This window comes from Lissotriton vulgaris, chromosome 4_1 (assembly GCF_964263255.1).
Source record: "Lissotriton vulgaris chromosome 4_1, aLisVul1.2, whole genome shotgun sequence".
In the NCBI taxonomy this organism is placed as follows: Eukaryota; Metazoa; Chordata; class Amphibia; order Caudata; family Salamandridae; genus Lissotriton; species Lissotriton vulgaris.
In genome coordinates, this window is record NC_141691.1 from 2138320319 (window position 1) to 2138346350 (window position 26032).

Consider the following 26032-nt stretch of genomic DNA (forward strand, 5'->3'; position numbering starts at 1 on the left):
TAGGGCTTCGGCCCTACACCCATTACTGTTCACCCACTGACTGTACTTCCTGGTGTTGGCGGGTAGGGGGGCCCGCGGGACCATGTCTCTTCCCCCTAGGCACGCTAGAACCATGGCGGCTGGTTCCCACTCCTGGTGTACTTGCTCGCACTCCTCTTGTTCTTCGGAGATTTGTTCTTCCCCCAGGGCGGCGTCAGCCATCTGGCGGGGTCTCGAAGTCTGGTTCTGTGGGCAACTCGGGTCATTTGCGTAGTGTCCGACCCGCTGGCATCGGTGACACGTGACATTGGCTCTGTACCCCGGGCGCGCCGGGGTGTTGCCCCGGTTGGCCGGGGGCGGTGTGCTGGCAGCGGGAGAGGCCGGGGCGGTGTCTCTTCCTCGTCCCTGGCCTCCTCCTCCTCCTCGGGGACGGTGCTGACCTTGGTTGTTCCGGTTCTGTTCATGTGGCCCATTCCGGCCTACTCGGGTAATCTCCCACCAGTCAGCCTCGGCGGCGAGCTGCCGTGGATCAGTCAATTTACTGTCGAGGAGGTGCTGCCTGAGCTCGACGAAGCAGTTGTTAGAGAGGTGCTCCCACACCATGAGATTAAAGAGCTGCTCGTAGGTCGTTACATTGCTTCCCTTGATCCAACCCTCGAAGGCTCGGCTGAAATAGTTCACATACTCCACCCAAGTTGTACCCGGGATTCGGGTGCAGTCTCGGAACCTCTGGCGGTACATTTCGGGTGTGAGCCCATAGCGGGTGAGGAGGGTAGCCTTCATGTGGTCATAGGAGGTCATCAGGTGGTCTGGGAGCTGTAACAGGGCATCGCGGCCCTCATTGACGAACCTCCCCCATAGACCGGCTCCCCAGTCACTTCGATCGATCCGGTGGGAGGTCATGGCGATCTCGTAGGCCTTGAACCACTGTTGTATGTCGTCATCTCGGAAATACTCTCGAACGACATCCTTGGGGATGTGTACTTTCTTTTCCGTCGCTCCCGGGGTGCGTGGTTGCTCGGGCACCCCTAATTCTTTGTTTTGCTTACGTAAGTCTATTTCTGCTAGCTTGCGCTTGTGTTCATACGCTAGTCTCTTTTCTTCGAGTTCTCTTTGTCTCTGTTTTTCTTCCCGTTCTTCTCGGAGCCGCAGATGTTCCAGGTTCAGTTTTTCTTCGGCTAATTTGAGTTCACCGTCCATTTTTAGCCGGGCCATTTCTAATTCATGTAGTCTGCTTCTTTCTCGCTCTTGGATCTCTTCCTGCGAGAGACCCGTTCTTCGCTCTTCGGGAGCCGTGGTGTTCCTCTCGGATGCTGCAACATTTTGGTCCGGGGGTCTGACGGCCCCGGTTTCTGCCCAAGACTCAATGGCGTGCTTGAAATCGTCTTTAGTGCTCAGACCGGTGGTAGCGATACCAAGTTCAATGCAGAATTGTTTCAACTCACGAAGGCTGTATTCCTCCAATTTTTCCATCTGGAATTTCTCGGTGGATCCGCTCTCTTTGGTTGACATTGTGGTTTTGTCGTGGGGTGAGCTACTCTCTGTACGATTACGCGTTGATTCGGATCGCGCCGCTGGCCACCAATGTTAGACGGACCGGGAGGGTCGGCCGAGGACAAGAGGAGAGGTCTCCGGGGAGAGCCGTCTCCAGCGATCGTACAGACGAGTAACTTCCCCCCCACAGATGTACACCACACAAAGATAAGATTCAACGTTCTTTATAAGCAGTCTTTAAGTACGGTGGAATGGTACAAGGAGGTCTGGACTCAGGGGTCCCCTCGATTCTAGTCTCTTGGTTAGGGAAAGGGGTAGCGGGACAGTCTTGTTACCAATCTGGTAGGTGCGATGATTCGATGGATAGCTCACAATCCTCGAGCTCGGCGTTCTGGATGATCGGGCCGTGGCGGAGCCAGCATGTCCCGAGATGATCGATGATAGCGACGGTCCGCGGCGGAGCCAGCAGGTCCCGGTGAAGGTGGTAGTTACAAACGGTCCGCGGCCACGCCAGGATGAAGGCTTCAGAAGGTTGCGGCAGCGCCAGCAGGCAAGGCAATAGTTCACAAGGCAGGGCTACGGCAGCGCCAGTAGTCCGTCAAGGATGAGTTCTTCACTGCGTCTCTCGACTCCAGGATACAACTGCCTTCCTGCTCTGGAGCTGCCCCAGTTATAGGCCTGGCGCCCTTTGATGTCCGGACACTCGCACTTGGAGGTCGGGAGGTCCAGGATGAGGGAGTCCAGACACCCAGCAGGGGGGTGGAGCCAGCGCCTGGGGGAGCTGGGGGCGATCGGCCACCTGGCGGGGGAGAGCCATCGACACTACTTTCTCCCATTGACCTGCCAAGTGGTCCGTTCACCTCCTGGGTGGATGGTGGTGCCGGGATGTCGGGGCCTGGCCAGGCCCAGGGTTAGGGTCGATCTGAGGCCACGCGGCCTCGTGGTGCAGTGTCCAAGATGGCAGCCGGTAGTGATTCGGCCCCATGATGCAGAGATGTCCGGGGGCAGGAGTCCCGTATGAGACGGGGTGCGGGGTACTGCTGTGGGTAGCACCTGGAGGGCCGGGCTCGGGCCCTGTCATGTGGGGAGGGAGCAAGCCCTTCACGTGGCCTGTCCAACAGTCAGAATGATCTATGCATGCTCTGTGTGAGGGTGGAAACTGGAACACACCTGCATGTGCAAGAGTGATCCATGCATGCCCTGTGTAAGGGTGGAAACTGGAACACACCTGCATGTGTCAGAGTGATCTATGTATGCCCTGTGTGAGGGTGGAGTCTGGAGCACACCTGCATGTGTCAGAGTCATCTATGCATGCGCTGTGTGAGAGTGGAAACTGGAACACACCTGCATGTGTCAGGGTGATTTATGCATGCCCTGTGTGAGAGTGGAGTCTGGAGAACACCTGCATGTGTCAGAGTGATCTATGCATGCCCTGTGGGAGGGTGGAAACTCGAACACGCCTGCATGCGTTAGAGTGATCTATGCATGCCCTGTGTGAGAGTGGAGTCTGGAGCACACCGGCATGTGTCAGATTGATCTATGCATGCCCTGTGTGAGGGTGTGTTGGACAGGCCACATGAAGGGCCGCTCTCCCCCAGCTCAACCAGGCCCGAGAGCCGCCACGACAGTACCACGCATCATCATTGTACATCTGCTGCCCTCTCAGGACCCCTGCCTGCGAAGCAAGCTAACCTCGTGGGCCCGGTCCACTGCCGGCCCACGCGGCCAACCTGAACCGCCATCTTGGACACTTCACCACGAGGTCGCCTGGCCCCCGATCGACCCCGACCCTGGGCCTGGCCCGGCCTCAGACATCTCGGCACCACCATCCACCCAGGAGGTGAGCGGGCTACTTGGCAAGTCAATGGGAGAAAGAGGTGTCGATGGCTCCCCCCGCCAAGTGCCGCTCGCCCATCGCCTCCCCGGGCGCTGGCCCCACCCCCCTGCTGGGTGTCTGGAATCCCGCATCCCGGACCCCCCGACCTCCAAGTGCGAGGGTCCGGACATCAAAGCACGCCAGCCCTATAACTGGGGCAGCTCCAGAGCAGGAAGGCAGTTGTATCTTGGAGTCGAGAGACGTAAAGAGGAACTCATCCTGAACGGACTACTGGCGCTGCCGTAGCTCTGTCCTGTGCACCATCATCCTGCCTGGTGGCGCTGCCACAGCCGTCGTAACCTTCTTCCTTCATCGTCGTCCGGATCTGCTGGCGTGGCCGCGGACCGTTGTAACCGTCATCTTCATCGGGACCTGCAGGCTCCGCCGCGGACCGTCATCTTTCATCCGACCATCTCGGGACCTGCTTGGCTCCTCCACGGCCCGATCATCAAGAACGCCGAGCTCAAGGATTGAGAGCTATTTTTGGACTCACCGGTAACTAAAGACTGTCCCGCTACCCTTTTCCTCAACCAAAGACTAAGCTAGAGGGGACCCCTGAGTCCAGACCTCCTTGTACCATATCATCGTAACCTAAGAATTGCCTATAAAGTCTCGTTAACCTTCAGTCTTGTGTGGTGTCCGTCTGTGGGGGGGAAGTTATTCATCTGTACAGTCGTTGGAGACGGCTCTCCCTGGAGACCTCTCCCCGTAACCTCGGCCGACCCTCCCGGTCCGTCTAACATTGGTGGCCAGCGGCGCGATTCGAATCACCGCATAACGTACAGAAAATAGCTCACCCCACAACGAACCATAATGACAACTAAAGAAAGCGGATCAACCGAGAAGTTCCAAATGGAAAAACTAGAGGAGTACAGCCACCGTGAACTAAAGCAGTTCTGCATCGAACTAGGTATCGCTACCACCGGACTAAGCACCAAGGACGATTTTAAACATGCCCTAGAATCTTGGGCAGAGACCGGGGATACCGAAGCCCCTGAGCAAAGCACCGCAGAAAAAACCACCACAGCCCCTGAAGGGCAAAGAACCGGTCTCCCGCAAGACGAGATCCAAGAAAGAGAAAAAATCCGACTACACGAGCTAGAAATGGCCCGACTCAAGATGGAAATAGAACTCAAGTTGGCCGAACAAAAAATCAACTTAGAGCACCTACGTCTCCGAGAAGAAAGAGAAGAGAAACAGAGACAAAGGGAGCTCGAGGAAAAGAAACTGGCGTACGAGCACGAACGGAACATAGCCGAGATCAACCTGCGCAAACAGAATAAGGAGTTAGGGGTGCCCGAGAAACCACACACCCCGGGGACCGCGGAGAAAAAAGTACACATCCCCAAGGATGTGGTCCGAGAATATTTCCGAGAGGACGACATCCAACAATGGTTTAAGGCCTATGAAATCGCTATGACTGCGCACCGGATCGATAGAAACGACTGGGGTGCCGGCCTATGGGGCAGATTCCTCAATGAAGGCCGCGATACCCTGTTACAGCTCCCAGACCACCAGATGACCTCCTACGACCATATGAAAGCGGCCCTCCTCACCCGCTATGGTCTCACGCCCGAGATGTACCGCCAGAGGTTCCGAGACTGCACACGCATCCCGGGTACAACTTGGGTGGACTATGTAACGTACTTTAGCAGAGCTTTCGAAGGCTGGATCAAAGGAAACAACGTCATGACATACGAGCAGCTGTTCAATCTGATGGTATGGGAGCATCTGTCCAACAATTGCTTCATCGAACTACGCCAACACCTCCTCGACAGCAAGTTGACCGATCCCCGGCAGCTCGCAGCCGAAGCTGACCGGTGGGAGATAACCAGAGTGGGCCGGAATGGGTCATACGAGCAAAACAGGAGCAACAATGGACACCACCAACCGAGAGGAGGAGGAGGGGGCCAAGGACGAGGAAGAGACCACACTCCGGCCGCCCCCGCTGCCAGCACCACCCCCCCGGCCAACCGGGGCAGCACCCCGGCGCGACCGGGGTACAGAGCCAATGTCACATGTCACCGATGCCAGCGAGTCGGCCACTATGCAAATGACCCAAGCTGCCCGCAGTATCAAAGTCCAAAACCCCGCCAAGTGGCCGCCGCGGCACTAGGGGAAGAACAGATCCCCGAGGAACAAGAAACAGACCAGCAAGAGTATCAAGAGTGGGAGCCAGCCGCCATGACTCTCGCGTGCTTAGGGGGAAGAGACATGGTCCCGCGGGTCCCCCTACCCGCTAACACCCAGAAGTACAGCCAATGGGTAAGCATCAATGGACGACGGGCCGAAGCCCTTCGAGACACCGGGGCCAGTGTGACAGCCGTCCGCTGTCACCTGGTGACCCCCGAACAATATCTACCGAACATCCTCTGCCCTGTACGATCAGCCGACAACTCGGAAAGTCTGTGTCGGATGGCCTGCGTCCCCTTTGAGTGGGGAGGGGTCTCCGGCATGCTGAAGGTGACGGTCCGAGACGACTCCCCCGTGGACTGCCTACTCGGAAATGACCTGGAGAGCTCCCCGTGGGCAGCCGTGGAGCGAAAAGAACACTTGGGGATGTTAGGCGTCCCGGACTGGGCGTGCGTCACCACCCGGTCCATGGCCGCCCGGGCCAACCCTCACCCAGAAGAACCAGAATGGCCGGCGCCGCCGCCTCCGGTCGCCCCAGCCGAGACCACCGACCATGACACCCCCCTCGAACCTGCTCAACCTTCCGACATCGCTAACCTTGACCAGTGGGCCCAAGAGGGGGGACCCACGCAAGAACAATTTCGCCGGGAGCAGAAGGCCTGTCCCTCCCTAGAGGGACTCCGCCAACAAGCGCTCGCCCAAAGCGCAGGGGATACTTCCGGAACTCATTGGGTCTACTGGGACAATGATCTGCTGTACAGCGAGCAAAGAATCGCCGAGCTGGGGGCCAACAGAGTACTAGCGGTACCCCTCCGTTTCAGAGACTTCCTGTTAAACTTGGCCCACGATGTCCCCCTGGCAGGGCACCTCGGACAAGATAAAACTTACAGCCGCCTAGTGACCCACTTCTTCTGGCCCAAAATGAGAAACGATGTGCACCAGCATTGCCGATCTTGCCCCACGTGCCAAGCCAGTGGGAAGAGCGGCCGCAAACTAAAGGCCCCCTTGCAACCCTTTCCAGTAGTCACGACCCCATTTGAGAGGGTCGGAATAGACATTGTGGGACCCCTAGACCCGCGTACAAAACAAGGCCATCGCTTTATTCTGGTGCTGGTGGACCACGCCACCCGCTACCCTGAGGCTATACCTCTCCGGACCGTGACAGCCCCAGTGGTCGGCCGGGCCCTGATGGGGATCTTCTCCCGTGTGGGGTTCCCCCGAGAAGTCGTCAGCGACAGAGGCACGAACTTTATTTCTAAATACATGAAATCACTCTGGCAACAGTGTGGGGTCACCTACCGATTCACGACCCCCTATCACCCCCAAGGGAACGGACTGGTTGAGCGGTTCAACCGCACACTAAAAGGGATGATCGGGGGATTGGAAGAGCCCCTCCGTCGCCAGTGGGATGTACTGCTGCCGTGCCTCCTCTTCGCCTACCGGGAGGTCCCACAAAAATCACTAGGCTTCAGCCCATTTGAACTGCTATACGGGCACCCAGTGCGGGGGCCGCTCAGCCTGATCAAAGAAGGCTGGGAGATGCCTCCGGCCAAGAACCCTCCAGACGTCTTCCGGTACCTCCTCACCCTCCGCAACCAGTCCCAGCGGTTCAGAGACCTAGCAAAAACCAACCTAGAGGCCAGTCAAGAGGATATGAAAAAATGGTATGACCAGAACGCCTCATCCATTGAATTCGAGCCGGGGCAACAAGTATGGGTAATGTCCCCCACAGAACCATGCGCTCTCCAAGACAAATGGACGGGGCCCTTCAAGGTGATCGAGCGCAAGGGACCTGCCACCTATCTGATCGATATGGAGTCCTCCCGGAACCCACTCCGGGTCCTCCACACCAACAGGCTGAAACCTCACTTTGCACGAACCGAACTCAGCCTACTGATGGCCACAGACAACGGGGCTGAAGACGACTCCGAGCCTCTCCCTGACCTCCTGCGGACCCAGGAGCAAGACGGCTCCGTAGATGGGGTCCGCCTCTCGGAGACCCTCACCAGAGAACAACGCCAAGAGTGCCAAGCCCTCCTGTCACAGTTCGCCAGCCTGTTCTCCCTCACCCCAGGTGTCACGTCCTGGTGTGTGCACGATGTGGACACCGGAGATAGCCCTCCTATCCGCCACCGGGCCTACCGCGTACCTGATCGGGTACGGACCTGCATCCAGGCGGAAGTGGCCAAGATGCTCACGCTCGGGGTCATCGAGCCCTCAGACAGTCCATGGGCCAGCCCGGTCGTGCTGGTCCCCAAAGCAGCCGCCCCCGGAACCACCCCAGAACTCCGGTTCTGTGTCGACTATCGGGGCCTGAATGAGGTCACCCGGACGGACGCACATCCCATCCCCCGGGCAGATGAACTGGTCGACCGAATGGGAGCTGCCCGCTACCTCAGCATCTTCGACCTGACAGCAGGGTATTGGCAGATCGGCCTCACACCCCGAGCACAGGAACGTTCTGCCTTCTCCACCCCCGATGGCCACTATCATTTTACGGTCATGCCTTTCGGCATGAGAAATGCACCAGCGACTTTCCAACGGCTCGTCAATAAGGTCCTGGCGGGGCTCGAAGGGTTCAGCGCCGCCTACCTAGACGACATCGCTGTGTACAGCCACCACTGGACCGAACACCTCCACCACCTCCGAGCAGTGCTGCAAGCCCTTCAACGAGCTGGCCTCACGATCAAGGCCAGCAAATGTCAAATTGGACAAGGGTCTGTGACCTACCTCGGGCACCAGGTGGGAAGCGGCCTAGTGGCCCCTCTACAGCTAAAAATTGCTGCCATCCAGGACTGGCAGCCCCCTATCACCCAAACCGAGGTACGAGCATTCCTGGGCCTCACAGGCTATTACCGAAGGTTTGTAAAAGACTATGGAACCATAGTGGGGCCTCTCACGGAACTCACGTCAAAGAATCAACCAAAGAAAGTGAACTGGACCCCAGAGTGTCAAACGGCATTCGAACAATTGAAGGCCGCCATGTGTTCCGCTCCTGTGCTCCAGGCCCCCGACTACAGCCGGGAGTTCCTCGTCCAGACGGACGCCTCCGACCAGGGCATTGGGGCGGTCCTGTCCCAAGTGAACACCGAAGGCCTTGATCAACCCGTGGCCTTCATCAGCCGGAGGCTCCTACCCCGGGAGCAACGCTGGAGCACCATAGAGAGAGAAGCCTTCGCAGTGGTATGGGCCCTCAAAAAGCTCCGGCCCTACCTTTTTGGCACCCACTTCCGGGTGCAGACCGACCACCGACCCCTGCAGTGGCTGATGCATATGCGGGGGGAAAACCCAAAATTGCTGCGCTGGTCCATCTCCTTGCAAGGTATGGACTTCACAGTCGAACACCGGCCAGGACCGGACCACGCCAACGCAGACGGCCTGTCCCGGTTTTTCCGCCTCGACGACGAGAGTCCCCAAGAAGATGGGTAACTCTCCCCGCCTTCAGCTGGGGGGGACGCATGTTGGACAGGCCACATGAAGGGCCGCTCTCCCCCAGCTCAACCAGGCCCGAGAGCCGCCACGACAGTACCACGCATCATCATTGTACATCTGCTGCCCTCTCAGGACCCCTGCCTGCGAAGCAAGCTAACCTCGTGGGCCCGGTCCACTGCCGGCCCACGCGGCCAACCTGAACCGCCATCTTGGACACTTCACCACGAGGTCGCCTGGCCCCCGATCGACCCCGACCCTGGGCCTGGCCCGGCCTCAGACATCTCGGCACCACCATCCACCCAGGAGGTGAGCGGGCTACTTGGCAAGTCAATGGGAGAAAGAGGTGTCGATGGCTCCCCCCGCCAAGTGCCGCTCGCCCATCGCCTCCCCGGGCGCTGGCCCCACCCCCCTGCTGGGTGTCTGGAATCCCGCATCCCGGACCCCCCGACCTCCAAGTGCGAGGGTCCGGACATCAAAGCACGCCAGCCCTATAACTGGGGCAGCTCCAGAGCAGGAAGGCAGTTGTATCTTGGAGTCGAGAGACGTAAAGAGGAACTCATCCTGAACGGACTACTGGCGCTGCCGTAGCTCTGTCCTGTGCACCATCATCCTGCCTGGTGGCGCTGCCACAGCCGTCGTAACCTTCTTCCTTCATCGTCGTCCGGATCTGCTGGCGTGGCCGCGGACCGTTGTAACCGTCATCTTCATCGGGACCTGCAGGCTCCGCCGCGGACCGTCATCTTTCATCCGACCATCTCGGGACCTGCTTGGCTCCTCCACGGCCCGATCATCAAGAACGCCGAGCTCAAGGATTGAGAGCTATTTTTGGACTCACCGGTAACTAAAGACTGTCCCGCTACCCTTTTCCTCAACCAAAGACTAAGCTAGAGGGGACCCCTGAGTCCAGACCTCCTTGTACCATATCATCGTAACCTAAGAATTGCCTATAAAGTCTCGTTAACCTTCAGTCTTGTGTGGTGTCCGTCTGTGGGGGGGAAGTTATTCATCTGTACAGTCGTTGGAGACGGCTCTCCCTGGAGACCTCTCCCCGTAACCTCGGCCGACCCTCCCGGTCCGTCTAACAGGGTGGAGTCTGGAGAACACCTGCATGTGTCAGATTGATCTATGCAGCATGCCCTGTGTGAGGGTGGCAACTGGAGCACACCTGCATGTGTCAGAGTGATCTATGCATGCCCTGTGTGAGGGTGGCAACTGGAACACACCTGCATGTGTCAGAGTGATCTATGCGTGCCCTGTGTGAGGGTGGAAACTGGAACACACCTGCATGTGTCAGAGTGATCTATGCATGCCCTGTGTGAGGGTGGAAAATTGAACACACCTGCATGTGTCAGAATGATCTATGAATGCCCTGTTTGAGAGTGGAAACTGGAATACACCGGCATGTGTCAGAGTCATCTATGCATGCTCTGTGTGAAAGTGGAAACTGGAACACACCGGCATGTGCAAGAGTTATCCATGCATGCCCTGTGTGAGGGTGGAAACTGGAACACACCTGCATGTGTCAGAGTGATCTATGCATGCTCTGTGTGAAAGTGGAAACTGGAACACACCGGCATGTGCAAGAGTTATCCATGCATGCCCTGTGTGAGGGTGGAAACTGGAACACACCTGCATGTGCAAGAGTGATCTATGCATGCCCTGTGTGAGGGTGAAGTCTGGAGCACACCGGCATGTGTCAGAGTGGTCCATGCATTCCCTGTCTGAGGGTGGCAACTGGAACACACCTGCATGTGTCAGAATGATTGATGAATGTCCTGTGTGAGGGTGGAAACTGGAACACACCTGCATGTGCAAGAGTGATCTATGCATGCCCTTGTGAGAGTGGGATGCTGAACAAACAAGCGCCTTACATACATGCCACAAAGATCCAAGGGTGCTCAGTGTCGGCCCTGTGTGTAAGGTGAGACCTAATTACATGACTTCTCTCTTTGTGTTTTGCAGCTTGTAACTTGTCTTGCTTCACGTGCACCGACCAGCCTATATATGAAAACTGTAAGACGCCTACTGTGTGCGAAGACGCATCAATATTCTGCCAGACCATGATTACCAACATCAGCACGAGTGGTAAGCATTGCACGGGATCATGGGTAAAAGAAACAGAGGGGCAGGAGTGTAATGAAACCTGAGGGGGCTGCAGAGCAGGAGAGTAATGAAACCTGAGGGGGCTGCAGAGAAGGAGTGTAATGAAACCTGAGGAGCTGCAGAGCAGGAGTGTAATGAAACGTCATGAGCTGCAGAGCAGGAGTGTAATGAAACGTCATGAGCTGCAGAGCAGGAGTGTAATGAAACCTCAGGAGCTGCAGAGCCGGAGTGTAATGAACCTGAGGGGGCTGCAGAGCAGGAGTGTAATGAAACCTGAGGGAGAGCAGGAGTGTAATGAAACCTGAGGGAGAGCAGGAGAGTAATGAAACCTGAGGGAGAGCAGGAGTGTAATAAAACCTGAGGGGGCTGCAGAGCAGGAGTGTAATGAAACCTCAAGAGCTGCAGAGCAGGAGTGTAATGTAGTGACCGTGTTGGATCCGTCTGAAGCGGTCGCTCTCCACGCTCCCTGACCAGCCTTGGTGCCTATTACTCTGTCTTGTATCGTAGCGCTTGCTGCCTGGTATCATAGCGCTTGATGTCTTATCATTGCCTGTAATTTTATGTCATATCATAGCGCTCACTGCCTAGTGTCGTAGGGCTTGCCGCTAATTGCTGTGCCTTGCTCTCTGACCTTATTCCCACTGTTGCACTGCTCGCATCACCTGTTGAATTGTTTATGCCTCTTTTTGCCGCTTCTACTGCCCAGATCGTAACATAGCTCCGGTGGTGCCCCTGGATCGCTCGTTGTTTGTACTGCCATTTTGTTTGTTGACTCCTGGCCCGTCCCTCCTCCCCGCTCCCACCTCCCAGATGCTCCTCCCTCACTCCGCCCCCTCCACTATCCACATATGACAGATGCATTTGCGTGCAGCGTTCACGCGCAGCGGTCGCGCCCCAATCGCGCCGAAGGTGCGCCAAAGGTAAGCCCGTCTACGCCCGTCCGCGCCTGGACCGCGCCCAGCGCCAGACCCCCTGGTCCCTGCAAAACCCTTTCCACCCGCATAACGTATGACGCCGCCACCCTCTTTGCCCTTAACCCCGGACGCATACCACAATGCTGCCAAGCTGCTCCAGGACACACCCATGGACCCTTCACCTGCCACTCCTGCAAGTTCAACTGCATCAGGACCAACACCAAATCCACTAAATCCAAACACAGCTCCGACTCTAACCACCTGAAGTGCATCCTGCTGAACACCCGCTCAGTCCACAGACACGCTACTGGACTCTGGGACCTACTCGACACTGCATCGCCAGACGTCGCCTTCCTAACAGAAACCTGGATGAACACCTCATCAGTGCCCGACATCGCCATAGCTATCCCGGACGATTACAAGATCATCCGAAAAGACTGCACCATCCAAACAGGAGGAGGCATCGCCATCGTCCATAAGAACACCATCCGCATCACGACCAGCTCCGACGATAACCTCACTACCGCCGAACACCTTCACTTCCAGATCCACACCGACCCTAGGACCACACCTAGAGGCACCCTCATCTACAGACTACCAGGAACCCGCACACAGTTCAACGAAGACATCACTGACTTCGTCAGCCCACATGCCCTCACCTCCGAGAACTACATTCTTCTGGGAGACCTCAACTTCCTCCTGGAAAAGAAAAACGACAGCAACACAACCACCCTTCTGGACAACCTGGCCAATCTCGGACTCAAACAACTTGTCGACACCCCCACCCCCCTTGCCGGACACACGCTCGACCCTATCTTCACCTCCAGCAAACACATCTCCTTCGATCACACCACAGCTCTCCATTGGACGGACCACAGCTGCGTTCACTTCAGCTAAAAAAAGACCGCGACCCACAACCCCCCACAACCTATTCCTTGAAGAAACTGGAACAAAATCACCTCGGACCAACTCTTCACATCGCTTAACCAAAACCCCCCTGCCATATCATCGGATCCAAACCAAGCTGCCACCAAACTCACACAATGGATCACCCACAGCGCTGACGAATTAGCACCCTTGAAAAACAACCAGAACAAACAAGGTAGCAAAAAGGCCCCTTGGTTCAACGTGGACCTCAAGAAATCCAAGAAGTTATGTCGAGAAAACCTGGAGAAAAAACCCAACCACTGACAACCTGACCACCTTCAATGACGCCACTCGCAAACACCACCAATTGATCCGATCCACCAAGAAATTAGCATTAAAGGACCGACTCGACAACATAGGCCACAACAGCAAGGAACTATTCAACATCGTCAAAGAATTTACCAACCCCACCGCCGGCACCAACGACATCACTCCCTCCCAAGTCCTCTGCGACTCTTTATGCTCTTTCTTCCACAACAAAATCACCGACATACATAACAGCTTTGAAAACCAATCCGAAGAACAGTCCACCCCACCCACATCCGAACCCAAACAGCACCCTCACAACCTTTGCGCCTGGAACCCAATCACCACTGAAGACACAATCCGCCTGATGAACTCCGTCCACTCAGGATCGCCAACCGACCCGTGCCCCCACCACATTTTCAACAAAGCAGACTCCATCATCGCACCCCATCTCCGCGATGTCATCAACTGCTCCTTCAACTCCGCTATCTTCCCAGAAAGCTGGAAACATGCCGAACTCTGCGCCCTTCTGAAGAAACCCACAGCAGACCCCTCTGAACTTAAGAACTACCGCCCCATCTCACTCCTCCCATTCCCTGTCAAAGTCACTGAGAAAGCCGTCAATAGTCAGCTCGCCGCCTTCCTTGAATCCAACAACTCCGTCGACCCCTCACAGTCCGGCTTCCAAGCCAAACACAGCACCGAAACCGCCCTCATCGCAGCTACAGACGACATGCGAACGCTACTGGACAACGGAGAAACAGTTGCCCTCATCCTACTTGACCTCTCCGCCGCCTTCGACACAGTCTGCCATAGCACCCTCATACAACGCCTCAGCAACGTCAGAATACAAGGAAAGCTCTGGAATGGATCATCTCGTTCCTCGACGGGAGAACCCAGAGAGTCCGCCTCCCCCCCATTCAAATCAGACGCCACCGAAATCATCTGCGGCGTACCACAAGGATCATCACTCAGTCCCACCCTCTTCAACGTTTACATGAGTCCCCTCGCATCCATCGCACGACAACACAACCTCAACATCTTCTCCTATGCAGATGACACCCAGCTGATCCTCTCCCTCACCAAAGACCCAAACACCGCCAAAACCAATCTACACGAAGGAATGAAAGAAGTAGCCGAATGGATGAAGAACAGCCGTTTAAAACTAAACTGGGACAAAACGGAAGTCCTCATTTTAGGATCATCCCCCTCTGCCTGGGATGACTCATGGTGGTACAGCACCTATACCTACAGATCACGCAAGTAACCTAGGCTTCATCCTAGACTCCTCCCTCTCGATGACCAGACAAGTTAACGCCGTCTCATCTTCATGCTTCAACATCCTTTGCATGCTCAAAAAAATCTTCCGTTGGATCCCCACCGAAACAAGAAATACAGTCACCCATGCTCTGGTCACTAGTCGACTGGATTATGGAAATACCCTCTACGCTGGAACCACAGCCAAACTACAGAAAAAACTCCAACACATCCAAAACGCCTCAGCCAGACTCATATTGGACATCCCCCGTCAAGCTCACATTTCCGGTCACCTGAAAGACCTCCATTGGCTCCCCATCAACAAGAGAATAACTTTCCGTCTCCTCATCCACGCACACAAAGCCCTCTACGACCTAGGACCCGAATGCCTCAACACACGACTGTCCTTCTACACACCCACCCGCCAACTACGATCATCCAATCAAGCCCTCGCTGCAATTCCGCGCATCCATAGATCCACTATGGGGGGAAGATCCTTCTCCTACTTAGCGGCCAAAACCTGGAATTCTCTCCCCACTCACCTCCGACTTACACAGAACCACCTCTCCTTCAGAAAGCAGCTAAAAACCTGGATATTCGATAAGTAATGTAATGCACACACCCACCCTCAAGCGCCTTGAGACCCTCTGGGTGAGTAGTGCGCTATACAGATTCCCGAACTTGAACTTGAACTTAATGAAACCTGATGGGCTGCAGAGCAGGAGTGTAAGGAAACCTGAGGGGCTGCAGAGCAGGAGTGTAATAAAACCTGAGGAGGCTGCCGAGCAGGAGTGTAATGACCCTGAGCGGACTGCAGAGCAGGAGTGTAACGAAACCTGAGGAGGCTGCAGAGCAGGAGTGTAATGAAACCTGAGGGAGCTGCAGAGCAGGAGTGTAATGAAAACTGAGGGGCTGCAGAACAGGAGTGTAATGAAACCTGAGGGGGCTGCAGAGCAGGAGTGTAATGACCCTGAGCGGACTGCAGAGCAGGAGTGTAACGAAACCTGAGGAGGCTGCAGAGCAGGAGTGTAATGAAACCTGAGTGAGCCGCAGAGCCGGAGTGTAATGAAACCTGAGGGGGCTGCAGAGCAGGAGTGTAATGAAACCTGAGTGAGCCGCAGAGCCGGAGTGTAATGAAACCTGAGTGAGCCGCAGAGCCGGAGTGTAATGAAACCTGAGGGGGCTGCAGAGCAGGAGTGTAATGAAACCTGAGTGAGCCGCAGAGCCGGAGTGTAATGAAACCTGATGGGCTGCAGAGCAGGAGTGTAATGAAACCTGAGGGGGCTGCAGAGCAGGAGTGTAATGAAACCTGAGGGGGCTGCAGGGCAGGAGTGTAATGAAACTTGAGGAGCTGCAGAGCAGGAGTGTAATGAACCTGAGGGGGCTGCAGAGCAGGAGTGTAATGAAACCTGAGGGAGAGCAGGAGTGTAATGAAACCTGAGGGAGAGCAGGAGAGTAATGAAACCTCAGGAGCTGCAGAGCAGGAGTGTAATGAAACCTGTAGGGCTGCAGAGCCGGAGTGTAATGAAACCTGATGGGCTGCAGAGCAGGAGTGTAATGAAACCTGATGGGCTGCAGAGCAGGAGTGTAATAAAACCTGAGGGGGCTGCAGAGCAGGAGTGTAATTACCCTGAGCGGACTGCAGAGCAGGAGTGTAATGAAACCTGAGGGGGCTGCAGAGCAGGAGTGTAATGACCCTGAGCGGACTGCAGAGCAGGAGTGTAATGAAACCTGAGGGAGCTGCAGAGCAGGAGTGGAATGATCCGCTCGACCTTACGAACTATCGGCCCATATCTTTGCTACCTTTTCTATCGAAAATGCTGGAGGCGCACGTCACCAACTGCCTCTCTAACTTCGTGGAGGAAACAGAATATCTCCAACCCAACCAAGCAGGCTTCCGACCTGGTCACTCCACTGAGGCAGTAATATTGGCAGTCCAGAACACCTTGAGGTCCAACGCTGATAACAACCTTCATCAAGCCTTAGTACTTCTCGACTTGTCCGCGGCATTCGACACGGTTGACTATTCCATTCTGGTCAACCGTGTCGAACAGGCGGGTCTCAGAGACTCTGCCCTAGCCTGGTTAAAATCGTTCATCTCCGAACGTACCCAATCGGTTCGCTTAGGCTCCTTTTCTGCCGCCAAGGTCAAGTCTTTCTGTGGGGTGCCCCAGGGCTCCTCACTATCCCCCTTGTTGTTCAATCTGTACATGCGGCCCCTCCTCTTTGCCCTGAGTAAGCACAAAGTCACTGTATACAACTATGCAGATGACTTACAGCTTATCTTTGTCCTCAATTCCCCTAACGCGGTGGAGGACTTCCAAGCCACCATGACCCTAATCCAGAGTTGGATGTCCTCAAATCACCTCAAGTTAAACCCAGGGAAAACTGAGTTGATTCTGCCCGGCAAGAGCGAAATCAGTTGGAGCCCTAACTTCTGGCCGTCGGACATGGGCCTTCCCCCTAAGAAATCTTCCACTGTAAAAAGCCTGGGGATAACCATCAACGGGGACCTCTCGCTAAAATCCCAAATTGGTACCGTGGTCTCCTCTGGATTTTTCCAACTAAGGAAAATCAGGAAAATCGCCCATTTCCTCACTCCCTCCGCCTTAATCCAGGTAGTCATGGCCCTAGTCCTCTCCCACATCGACTTCTCTAATAGCCTATACCTAGGCCTACCCGCAGGACAACTCAAAAGACTACAGTACCTGCAGAATCAGGCCGCTAGGCTGATCTGCAAAGTTCCCAAATGGGAACCTATCAAACCAGGCCTGGAGAGTCTGCACTGGCTACCCGTGGCTCAAAGAGCCGAATTCAAAGCCGGGTGCATTATCTTTAAGGCTCTGCAAGGCAAGGGACCCCTATTTATCAGACAGCTGATCGGTAGATATGTCCCCTCACGGAACCTAAGATCTGCCCACAAAGACCTTTTAGAAGTTCCTCGTTTTAAGAAAAAACGACAAGGCGGCAGCAGCTTCCACTTCCTGGCAGCCACCCTATGGAACTCTCTACCACTAGCCCTCAGACAGAGTAAAGACCTCCTTGCCTTCAGAAAGGCTTTTAAAACTCACCTCTTCATAAAAGCTTACCCGAAATAACTCTCCCGGCAGACTCACCTCTTGTTATGTTTTTTATCTTACCAGCGCCAAGAAGCCCTTGGGCGTACGCGCGCTTTATAAATCTCTAATAACATAACAATGAAACCTGAGGGGCTGCAGAGCAGGAGTGTAATGAAACCTGATGGGCTGCAGAGCAGGAGTGTAATGAAACCTGATGGGCTGCAGAGAAGGAGTGTAATAAAACCTGAGGGGGCTGCAGAGCAGGAGTGTAATGACCCTGAGCGGACTGCAGAGCAGGATTGTAATGAAACCTGAGGGAGCCGCAGAACAGGAGTGTAATGAAACCTGATGGAGCTGCAGAGCAGGAGTGTAATGAAACCTCAGCAGCTGCAGAGCAGGAATGTAATGAAACGTCATGAGCTGCAGAGCAGGAGTGTAATGAATCCTGAGGGGGTGCAGAGCAGGAGTGTAATGAAACCTGAGGGGGCTGCAGAGCAGGAGTGTAATGAAACCTGAGGGGGCTGCAGAGCAGGAGTGTAATGAAACCTGAGGGAGCTGCAGAGCAGGAGTGTAATGAAACCTGAGGAGCTGCAGAGCAGGAGTGTAATGAAACCTGAGGGGGCTGCAGAGCAGGAGAGTAATGAAACCTCATGAGCTGCATAGCAGGAGACTAATGAAACCTGAGTGAGCCGCAGAGCCGGAGTGTAATGAAACCTCATAAGCTGCAGAGCAGGAGTGTAATGAAACCTCAGGAGCTGCAGAGCAGGAGTGTAATGAAACCAGAGGGAGCCGCAGAGCAGGAGTGTAATGAAACCAGAGGGAGACGCAGAGCAGGAGTGTAATAAAACCTCAGCAGCTGCAGAGCAGGAATGTAATGAAACGTCATGAGCTGCAGAGCAGGAGTGTAATGAATCCTGAGGGGGCTGCAGAGCAGGAGTGTAATGAAACCTCAGGACCTGCAGAGCAGGAGTGTAAAGAACCTGAGGAGGCTGCAGAGCAGGAGTGTAATGAAACCTGCGGGGGTTGCAGAGCAGGAGTGTAATGAAACCTGAGGGGGCTGCAGAGCAGGAGTGTAATGAAACCTGAGTGAGCCACAGAGCCGGAGTGTAATGAAACCTGAGTGAGCCGCAGAGCCGGAGTGTAATGAAACCTGAGGGGGCTGCAGAGCAGGAGTGTAATGAAACCTGAGTGAGCCGCAGAGCCGGAGTGTAATGAAACCTGAGTGAGCCGCAGAGCCAGAGTGTAATGAAACCTGAGGGGGCTGCAGAGTAGGAGTGTAATGAAACCTGAGTGAGCCGCAGAGCCGGAGTGTAATGAAACCTGAGGGGGCTGCAGAGCAGGAGTGTAATGAAACCTGAGTGAGCCGCAGAGCCGGAGTGTAATGAAACCTGAGTGAGCCGCAGAGCCAGAGTGTAATGAAACCTGAGGGGGCTGCAGAGTAGGAGTGTAATGAAACCTGAGTGAGCCGCAGAGCCGGAGTGTAATGAAACCTGAGGGGGCTGCAGAGCAGGAGTGTAATGAAACCTGAGTGAGCCGCAGAGCTGGAGTGTAATTAAACCTCATGAGCTGCAGAGCAGGTGTGTAAGGAAACCTCAGGAGCTGCAGAGCCGGAGTGTAATGAACCTGAGGGGGCTGCAGAGCAGGAGTGTAATGAAACCTGAGGTGGCTGCAGAGCAGGAGTGTAATGAAACCTGAGGGAGCTGCAGAGCAGGAGAGTAATGAAACCCTGAGGGGGCTGCAGAGCAGGAGTGTAATGAAACCTGAGTGAGCCGCAGAGCCGGAGTGTAATGAAACCTGAGTGAGCCGCAGAGCCGGAGTGTAATGAAACCTCATGAGCTGGAGAGCAGGAGAGTAATGAAACCTGAGTGAGCCGCAGATCCGGAGTGTAATGAAACCTGAGGGGGCTGCAGAGCAGGAGTGTAATGAAACCTGAGTGAGCCGCAGAGCCGGAGTGTAATGAAACCTGAGGGGGCTGCAGAGCAGGAGTGTAATGAAACCTGAGGGGGCTGCAGAGCAGGAGTGTAATGAAACCTGACTGAGCTGCAGAGCAGGAGTGTAATGAAACCTGAGTGAGCCGCAGAGCCGGAGTGTAATGAAACCTGAGGAGGCTGCATAGCAGGAGTGTAATGAAACGTCATAAGCTGCAGAGCAGGAGTGTAATGAACATGAGGAGCTGCAGAGCAGGAGTGTAATGAAACCTGAGGGAGCTGCTGAGCAGTAGTGTAATGAAACCTGAGGGAGCCGCAGAGCAGGAGTGTAATGAAACCTGAGGAGCTGCAGAGCAGGAGTGTAATGAAACCTTTGGGGGCTGCAGAGCAGGAGTGTAATGAAACCTCAGGAGCTGCAGAGCAGGAGTGTAATGAAACCTGAGGAGCTGCAGGGCAGGAGTGTAATGAAATCTGAGGAGGATAAAGAGCAGAAGTGTACTGAAACCTGAGGGGGCTGCAGAGCAGGAGTGTAATGAAACCTGAGGGGGCTGCAGAGCAGGAGTGTAATGAAACCTGAGTGAGCCGCAGAGCAGGAGTGTAATGAAACCTGAGTGAGCCACAGAGCCGGAGTGTAATGAAACCTGAGTGAGCCGTAGAGCCGGAGTGTAATGAAACCTGAGGGGGCTGCAGAGCAGGAGTGTAATGAAACCTGAGTGAGCCGCAGAGCAGGAGTGTAATGAAACCTGAGTGAGCCGCAGAGCCGGAGTGTAATGAAACCTGAGTGAGCTGCAGAGCCAGAGTGTAATGAAACCTGAGGGGGCTGCCGAGCAGGAGTGTAATGAAACTTGAGTGAGCCGCAGAGCCGGAGTGTAGTGAAACCTGAGTGAGCCACAGAGCCGGAGTGTAATGAAACCTGAGGGGGCTGCAGAGCAGGAGTGTAATGAAACCTGAGTGAGCCGCAGAAATGGAGTGTAATGAAACCTCATGAGCTGCAGAGCAGGAGACTAATGAAACCAGAGTGAGCCGCAGACCCGGAGTGTAATGAAACCTCATGAGCTGCAGAGCAGGAGTGTAATGAAACCCGAGGGGGCTGCAGAGCAGGAGAGTAATGAAACCAGAGTGAGCCGCAGACCCGGAGTGTAATGAAACCTGATGGGCTGCAGAGCAGGAGTGTAATGAAACCCGAGGGGGCTGCAGAGCAGGAGAGTAATGACACCTGAGGTGGCTGCAGAGCAGGAGTGTAATGAAACCTGAGTGAGCCGCAGAGCCGGAGTGTAATGAAACCTGAGTGAGCCGCAGAGCCGGAGTGTAATGAAACCTCATGAGCTGGAGAGCAGGAGAGTAATGAAACCTGAGTGAGCCGCAGATCCGGAGTGTAATGAAACCTGAGGGGGCTGCAGAGCAGGAGTGTAATGAAACCTGAGTGAGCCGCAGAGCCGGAGTGTAATGAAACCTGAGGGGGCTGCAGAGCAGGAGTGTAATGAAACCTGAGGGGGCTGCAGAGCAGGAGTGTAATGAAACCTGACTGAGCTGCAGAGCAGGAGTGTAATGAAACCTGAGGAGGCTGCATAGCAGGAGTGTAATGAAACGTCATGAGCTGCAGAGCAGGAGTGTAATGAAACCTGAGGGAGCCGCAGAGCAGGAGTGTAATGAAACCTTTGGGGGCTGCAGAGCAGGAGTGTAATGAAACCTCAGGAGCTGCAGAGCAGGAGTGTAATGAAACCTGAGGAGCTGCAGGGCAGGAGTGTAATGAAATCTGAGGAGGATAAAGAGCAGAAGTGTACTGAAATCTGAGGGAGCTGCAGAGCAGGAGTGTAATGAAACCTGAGGAGGCTGCAGAGCAGGAGTGTAATGAAACCTTAGGGAGCTGCAGAGCAGGAATGTAATGAAACCTGAGGTGGCTGCAGAGCAGGAGTGTAATGAAACCTTAGGGAGCTGCAGAGCAGGAATGTAATGAAACCTGAGGTGGCTGCAGAGCAGGAGTGTAATGAAACCTGAGTGAGCCTCAGAGCCGGAGTGTAATGAAACCTGAGTGAGCTGCAGAGCCAGAGTGTAATGAAACCTGAGGGGGCTGCCGAGCAGGAGTGTAATGAAACCTGAGTGAGCCGCAGAGCCGGAGTGTAGTGAAACCTGAGTGAGCCACAGAGCCGGAGTGTAATGAAACCTGAGGGGGCTGCAGAGCAGGAGTGTAATGAAACCTGAGTGAGCCGCAGAGCCGGAGTGTAATGAAACCTGAGGGGGCTGCAGAGCAGGAGTGTAATGAAACCTGAGTGAGCCGCAGAAATGGAGTGTAATGAAACCTCATGAGCTGCAGAGCAGGAGACTAATGAAACCTGAGTGAGCCGCAGACCCGGAGTGTAATGAAACCTTATGAGCTGCAGAGCAGGAGAGTAATGAAACCTGACTGAGCCGCAGATCCAAAGTGTAATGAACCCTGAGGGAGCTGCAGAGCAGGAGTGTAATGAAACCTGAGGGGCTGCAGAGCAGGAGTGTAATGAAAACTGAGTGAGCCGCAGAGCCGGAGTGTAATGAAACCTGAGGGGGCTGCAGAGCAGGAGTGTAATGAAACTTGAGGGGGCTGCAGAGCATGAGTGTAATGAAACCTGACTGAGCTGCAGAGCAGGAGTGTAATGAAACCTGAGTGAGCCGCAGAGCCGGAGTGTAATGAAACCTGATGGGGCTGCATAGCAGGAGTGTAATGAAACGTCATGAGCTGCAGAGCAGGAGTGTAATGAAACCTGAGGGAGCCGCAGAGCAGGAGTGTAATGCAACCTGAGGAGCTGCAGAGCAGGAGTGTAATGAAACCATTAGGGGCTGCAGAGCAGGAGTGTAATGAAACCTCAGGAGCTGCAGAGCAGGATTGTAATGAAACCTGAGGGAGCCGCAGAGCAGGAGTGTAATGCAACCTCAGGAGCTGCAGAGCAGGAGTGTAATGAAACCTGAGGAGGATAAAGAGCAGAAGTGTAATGAAACCTGAGGGAGCCGCAGAGCAGGAGTGTAATGAAGCGTGAGGAGGCTGCAGAGCAGGAGTGTAATGAACCCTGAGGGGCTGCAGAGCAGGAGTGTAATGAAACCTGAGGAGCTGCAGAGCAGGAGTGTAATGAAACCTGAGGGGGCTGCAGAGCAGGAGTGTAATGAACCTGAGGGGGCTGCAGAGCATGAGTGTAATGAAACCTGACTGAGCTGCAGAGCAGGAGTGTAATGAAACCTGAGGAGGCTGCAGAGCAGGAGTGTAATGAAACCTGAGGGGCCTGCAGAGCAGGAGTGTAATGAAACCTGAGTGAGCCGCAGAGCCGGAGTGTAATGAAACCTGAGGAGGCTGCAGAGCAGGAGTGTAATGAAACCTGAGTGAGGCGCAGAGCCGGAGTGTAATGAACCTGAGGGGGCTGCAGAGCAGGAGTGTAATGAAACCTCATAATCTGCAGAGCAGGTGTGTAATGAAACCTGAGGAGGCTAAAGAGCAGGAATGTAATGAAACCTGAAGGGGCTGCAGAGCAGGAGTGTAATGAAACCTGACTGAGCTGCAGAGCAGGAGTGTAATGAAACCTGAGGAGGCTGCAGAGCAGGAGTGTAATGAAACCTGCGGGGGTTGCAGAGCAGGAGTGTAATGAAACCTGAGGGGGCTGCAGAGCAGGAGTGTAATGAAACCTGAGTGAGCCACAGAGCCGGAGTGTAATGAAACCTGAGTGAGCCGCAGAGCCGGAGTGTAATGAAACCTGAGGGGGCTGCAGAGCAGGAGTGTAATGAAACCTGAGTGAGCCGCAGAGCCGGAGTGTAATGAAACCTGAGTGAGCCGCAGAGCCAGAGTGTAATGAAACCTGAGGGGGCTGCAGAGTAGGAGTGTAATGAAACCTGAGTGAGCCGCAGAGCCGGAGTGTAATGAAACCTGAGGGGGCTGCAGAGCAGGAGTGTAATGAAACCTGAGTGAGCCGCAGAGCCGGAGTGTAATGAAACCTGAGGGGGCTGCAGAGCAGGAGTGTAATGAAACCTGAGTGAGCCGCAGAGCCGGAGTGTAATGAAACCTGAGTGAGCCGCAGAGCCAGAGTGTAATGAAACCTGAGGGGGCTGCAGAGTAGGAGTGTAATGAAACCTGAGTGAGCCGCAGAGCCGGAGTGTAATGAAACCTGAGGGGGCTGCAGAGCAGGAGTGTAATGAAACCTGAGTGAGCCGCAGAGCTGGAGTGTAATTAAACCTCATGAGCTGCAGAGCAGGAGTGTAAGGAAACCTCAGGAGCTGCAGAGCCGGAGTGTAATGAACCTGAGGGGGCTGCAGAGCAGGAGTGTAATGAAACCTGAGGTGGCTGCAGAGCAGGAGTGTAATGAAACCTGAGGGAGCTGCAGAGCAGGAGAGTAATGAAACCCTGAGGGGGCTGCAGAGCAGGAGTGTAATGAAACCTGAGTGAGCCGCAGAGCCGGAGTGTAATGAAACCTGAGTGAGCCGCAGAGCCGGAGTGTAATGAAACCTCATGAGCTGGAGAGCAGGAGAGTAATGAAACCTGAGTGAGCCGTAGATCCGGAGTGTAATGAAACCTGAGGGGGCTGCAGAGCAGGAGTGTAATGAAACCTGAGTGAGCCGCAGAGCCGGAGTGTAATGAAACCTGAGGGGGCTGCAGAGCAGGAGTGTAATGAAACCTGAGGGGGCTGCAGAGCAGGAGTGTAATGAAACCTGACTGAGCTGCAGAGCAGGAGTGTAATGAAACCTGAGTGAGCCGCAGAGCCGGAGTGTAATGAAACCTGAGGAGGCTGCATAGCAGGAGTGTAATGAAACGTCATGAGCTGCAGAGCAGGAGTGTAATGAACATGAGGAGCTGCAGAGCAGGAGTGTAATGAAACCTGAGGGAGCTGCTGAGCAGTAGTGTAATGAAACCTGAGGGAGCCGCAGAGCAGGAGTGTAATGAAACCTGAGGAGCTGCAGAGCAGGAGTGTAATGAAACCTTTGGGGGCTGCAGAGCAGGAGTGTAATGAAACCTCAGGAGCTGCAGAGCAGGAGTGTAATGAAACCTGAGGAGCTGCAGGGCAGGAGTGTAATGAAATCTGAGGAGGATAAAGAGCAGAAGTGTACTGAAATCTGAGGGAGCTGCAGAGCAGGAGTGTAATGAAACCTGAGGAGGCTGCAGAGCAGGAGTGTAATGAAACCTTAGGGAGCTGCAGAGCAGGAATGTAATGAAACCTGAGGTGGCTGCAGAGCAGGAGTGTAATGAAACCTTAGGGAGCTGCAGAGCAGGAATGTAATGAAACCTGAGGTGGCTGCAGAGCAGGAGTGTAATGAAACCTGAGTGAGCCGCAGAGCCGGAGTGTAATGAAACCTGAGTGAGCTGCAGAGCCAGAGTGTAATGAAACCTGAGGGGGCTGCCGAGCAGGAGTGTAATGAAACCTGAGTGAGCCGCAGAGCCGGAGTGTAGTGAAACCTGAGTGAGCCACAGAGCCGGAGTGTAATGAAACCTGAGGGGGCTGCAGAGCAGGAGTGTAATGAAACCTGAGTGAGCCGCAGAGCCGGAGTGTAATGAAACCTGAGGGGGCTGCAGAGCAGGAGTGTAATGAAACCTGAGTGAGCCGCAGAAATGGAGTGTGAGGAAACCTCATGAGCTGCAGAGCAGGAGACTAATGAAACCTGAGTGAGCCGCAGACCCGGAGTGTAATGAAACTTCATGAGCTGCAGAGCAGGAGAGTAATGAAACCTGAGTGAGCCGCAGATCCAAAGTGTAATGAACCCTGAGGGAGCTGCAGAGCAGGAGTGTAATGAAACCTGAGGGGCTGCAGAGCAGGAGTGTAATGAAAACTGAGTGAGCCGCAGAGCCGGAGTGTAATGAAACCTGAGGGGGCTGCAGAGCAGGAGTGTAATGAAACTTGAGGGGGCTGCAGAGCATGAGTGTAATGAAACCTGACTGAGCTGCAGAGCAGGAGTGTAATGAAACCTGAGTGAGCCGCAGAGCCGTAGTGTAATGAATCCTGATGGGGCTGCATAGCAGGAGTGTAATGAAACGTCATGAGCTGCAGAGCAGGAGTGTAATGAAACCTGAGGGAGCCGCAGAGCAGGAGTGTAATGCAACCTGAGGAGCTGCAGAGCAGGAGTGTAATGAAACCATTAGGGGCTGCAGAGCAGGAGTGTAATGAAACCTCAGGAGCTGCAGAGCAGGAGTGTAATGAAACCTGAGGGAGCCGCAGAGCAGGAGTGTAATGCAACCTCAGGAGCTGCAGAGCAGGAGTGTAATGAAACCTGAGGAGGATAAAGAGCAGAAGTGTAATGAAACCTGAGGGAGCCGCAGAGCAGGAGTGTAATGAAGCGTGAGGAGGCTGCAGAGCAGGAGTGTAATGAACCCTGAGGGGCTGCAGAGCAGGAGTGTAATGAAACCTGAGGAGCTGCAGAGCAGGAGTGTAATGAAACCTGAGGGGGCTGCAGAGCAGGAGTGTAATGAACCTGAGGGGGCTGCAGAGCATGAGTGTAATGAAACCTGACTGAGCTGCAGAGCAGGAGTGCAATGAAACCTGAGGAGGCTGCAGAGCAGGAGTGTAATGAAACCTGAGGGGCCTGCAGAGCAGGAGTGTAATGAAACCTGAGTGAGCCGCAGAGCCGGAGTGTAATGAAACCTGAGGAGGCTGCAGAGCAGGAGTGTAATGAAACCTGAGTGAGGCGCAGAGCCGGAGTGTAATGAACCTGAGGGGGCTGCAGAGCAGGAGTGTAATG

At 54.8% G+C, this 26032-nt stretch overlaps 1 protein-coding gene across 2 annotated transcripts in view; it reads left to right on the top strand.

Moving 5' to 3' along the window:
• LOC147725241 (uncharacterized) overlaps positions 1–26032 on the top strand; it is a 140257-nt gene that overhangs the window by 68884 nt on the left and 45341 nt on the right. For both annotated transcript variants that reach the window (XM_086967147.1, XM_086967148.1), the window contains exon 2: positions 10877–10999. In XM_086967147.1, the coding sequence (XP_086823273.1) occupies positions 10877–10999 (123 nt within the window). The remainder of the gene's footprint in view (positions 1–10876; positions 11000–26032) is intronic.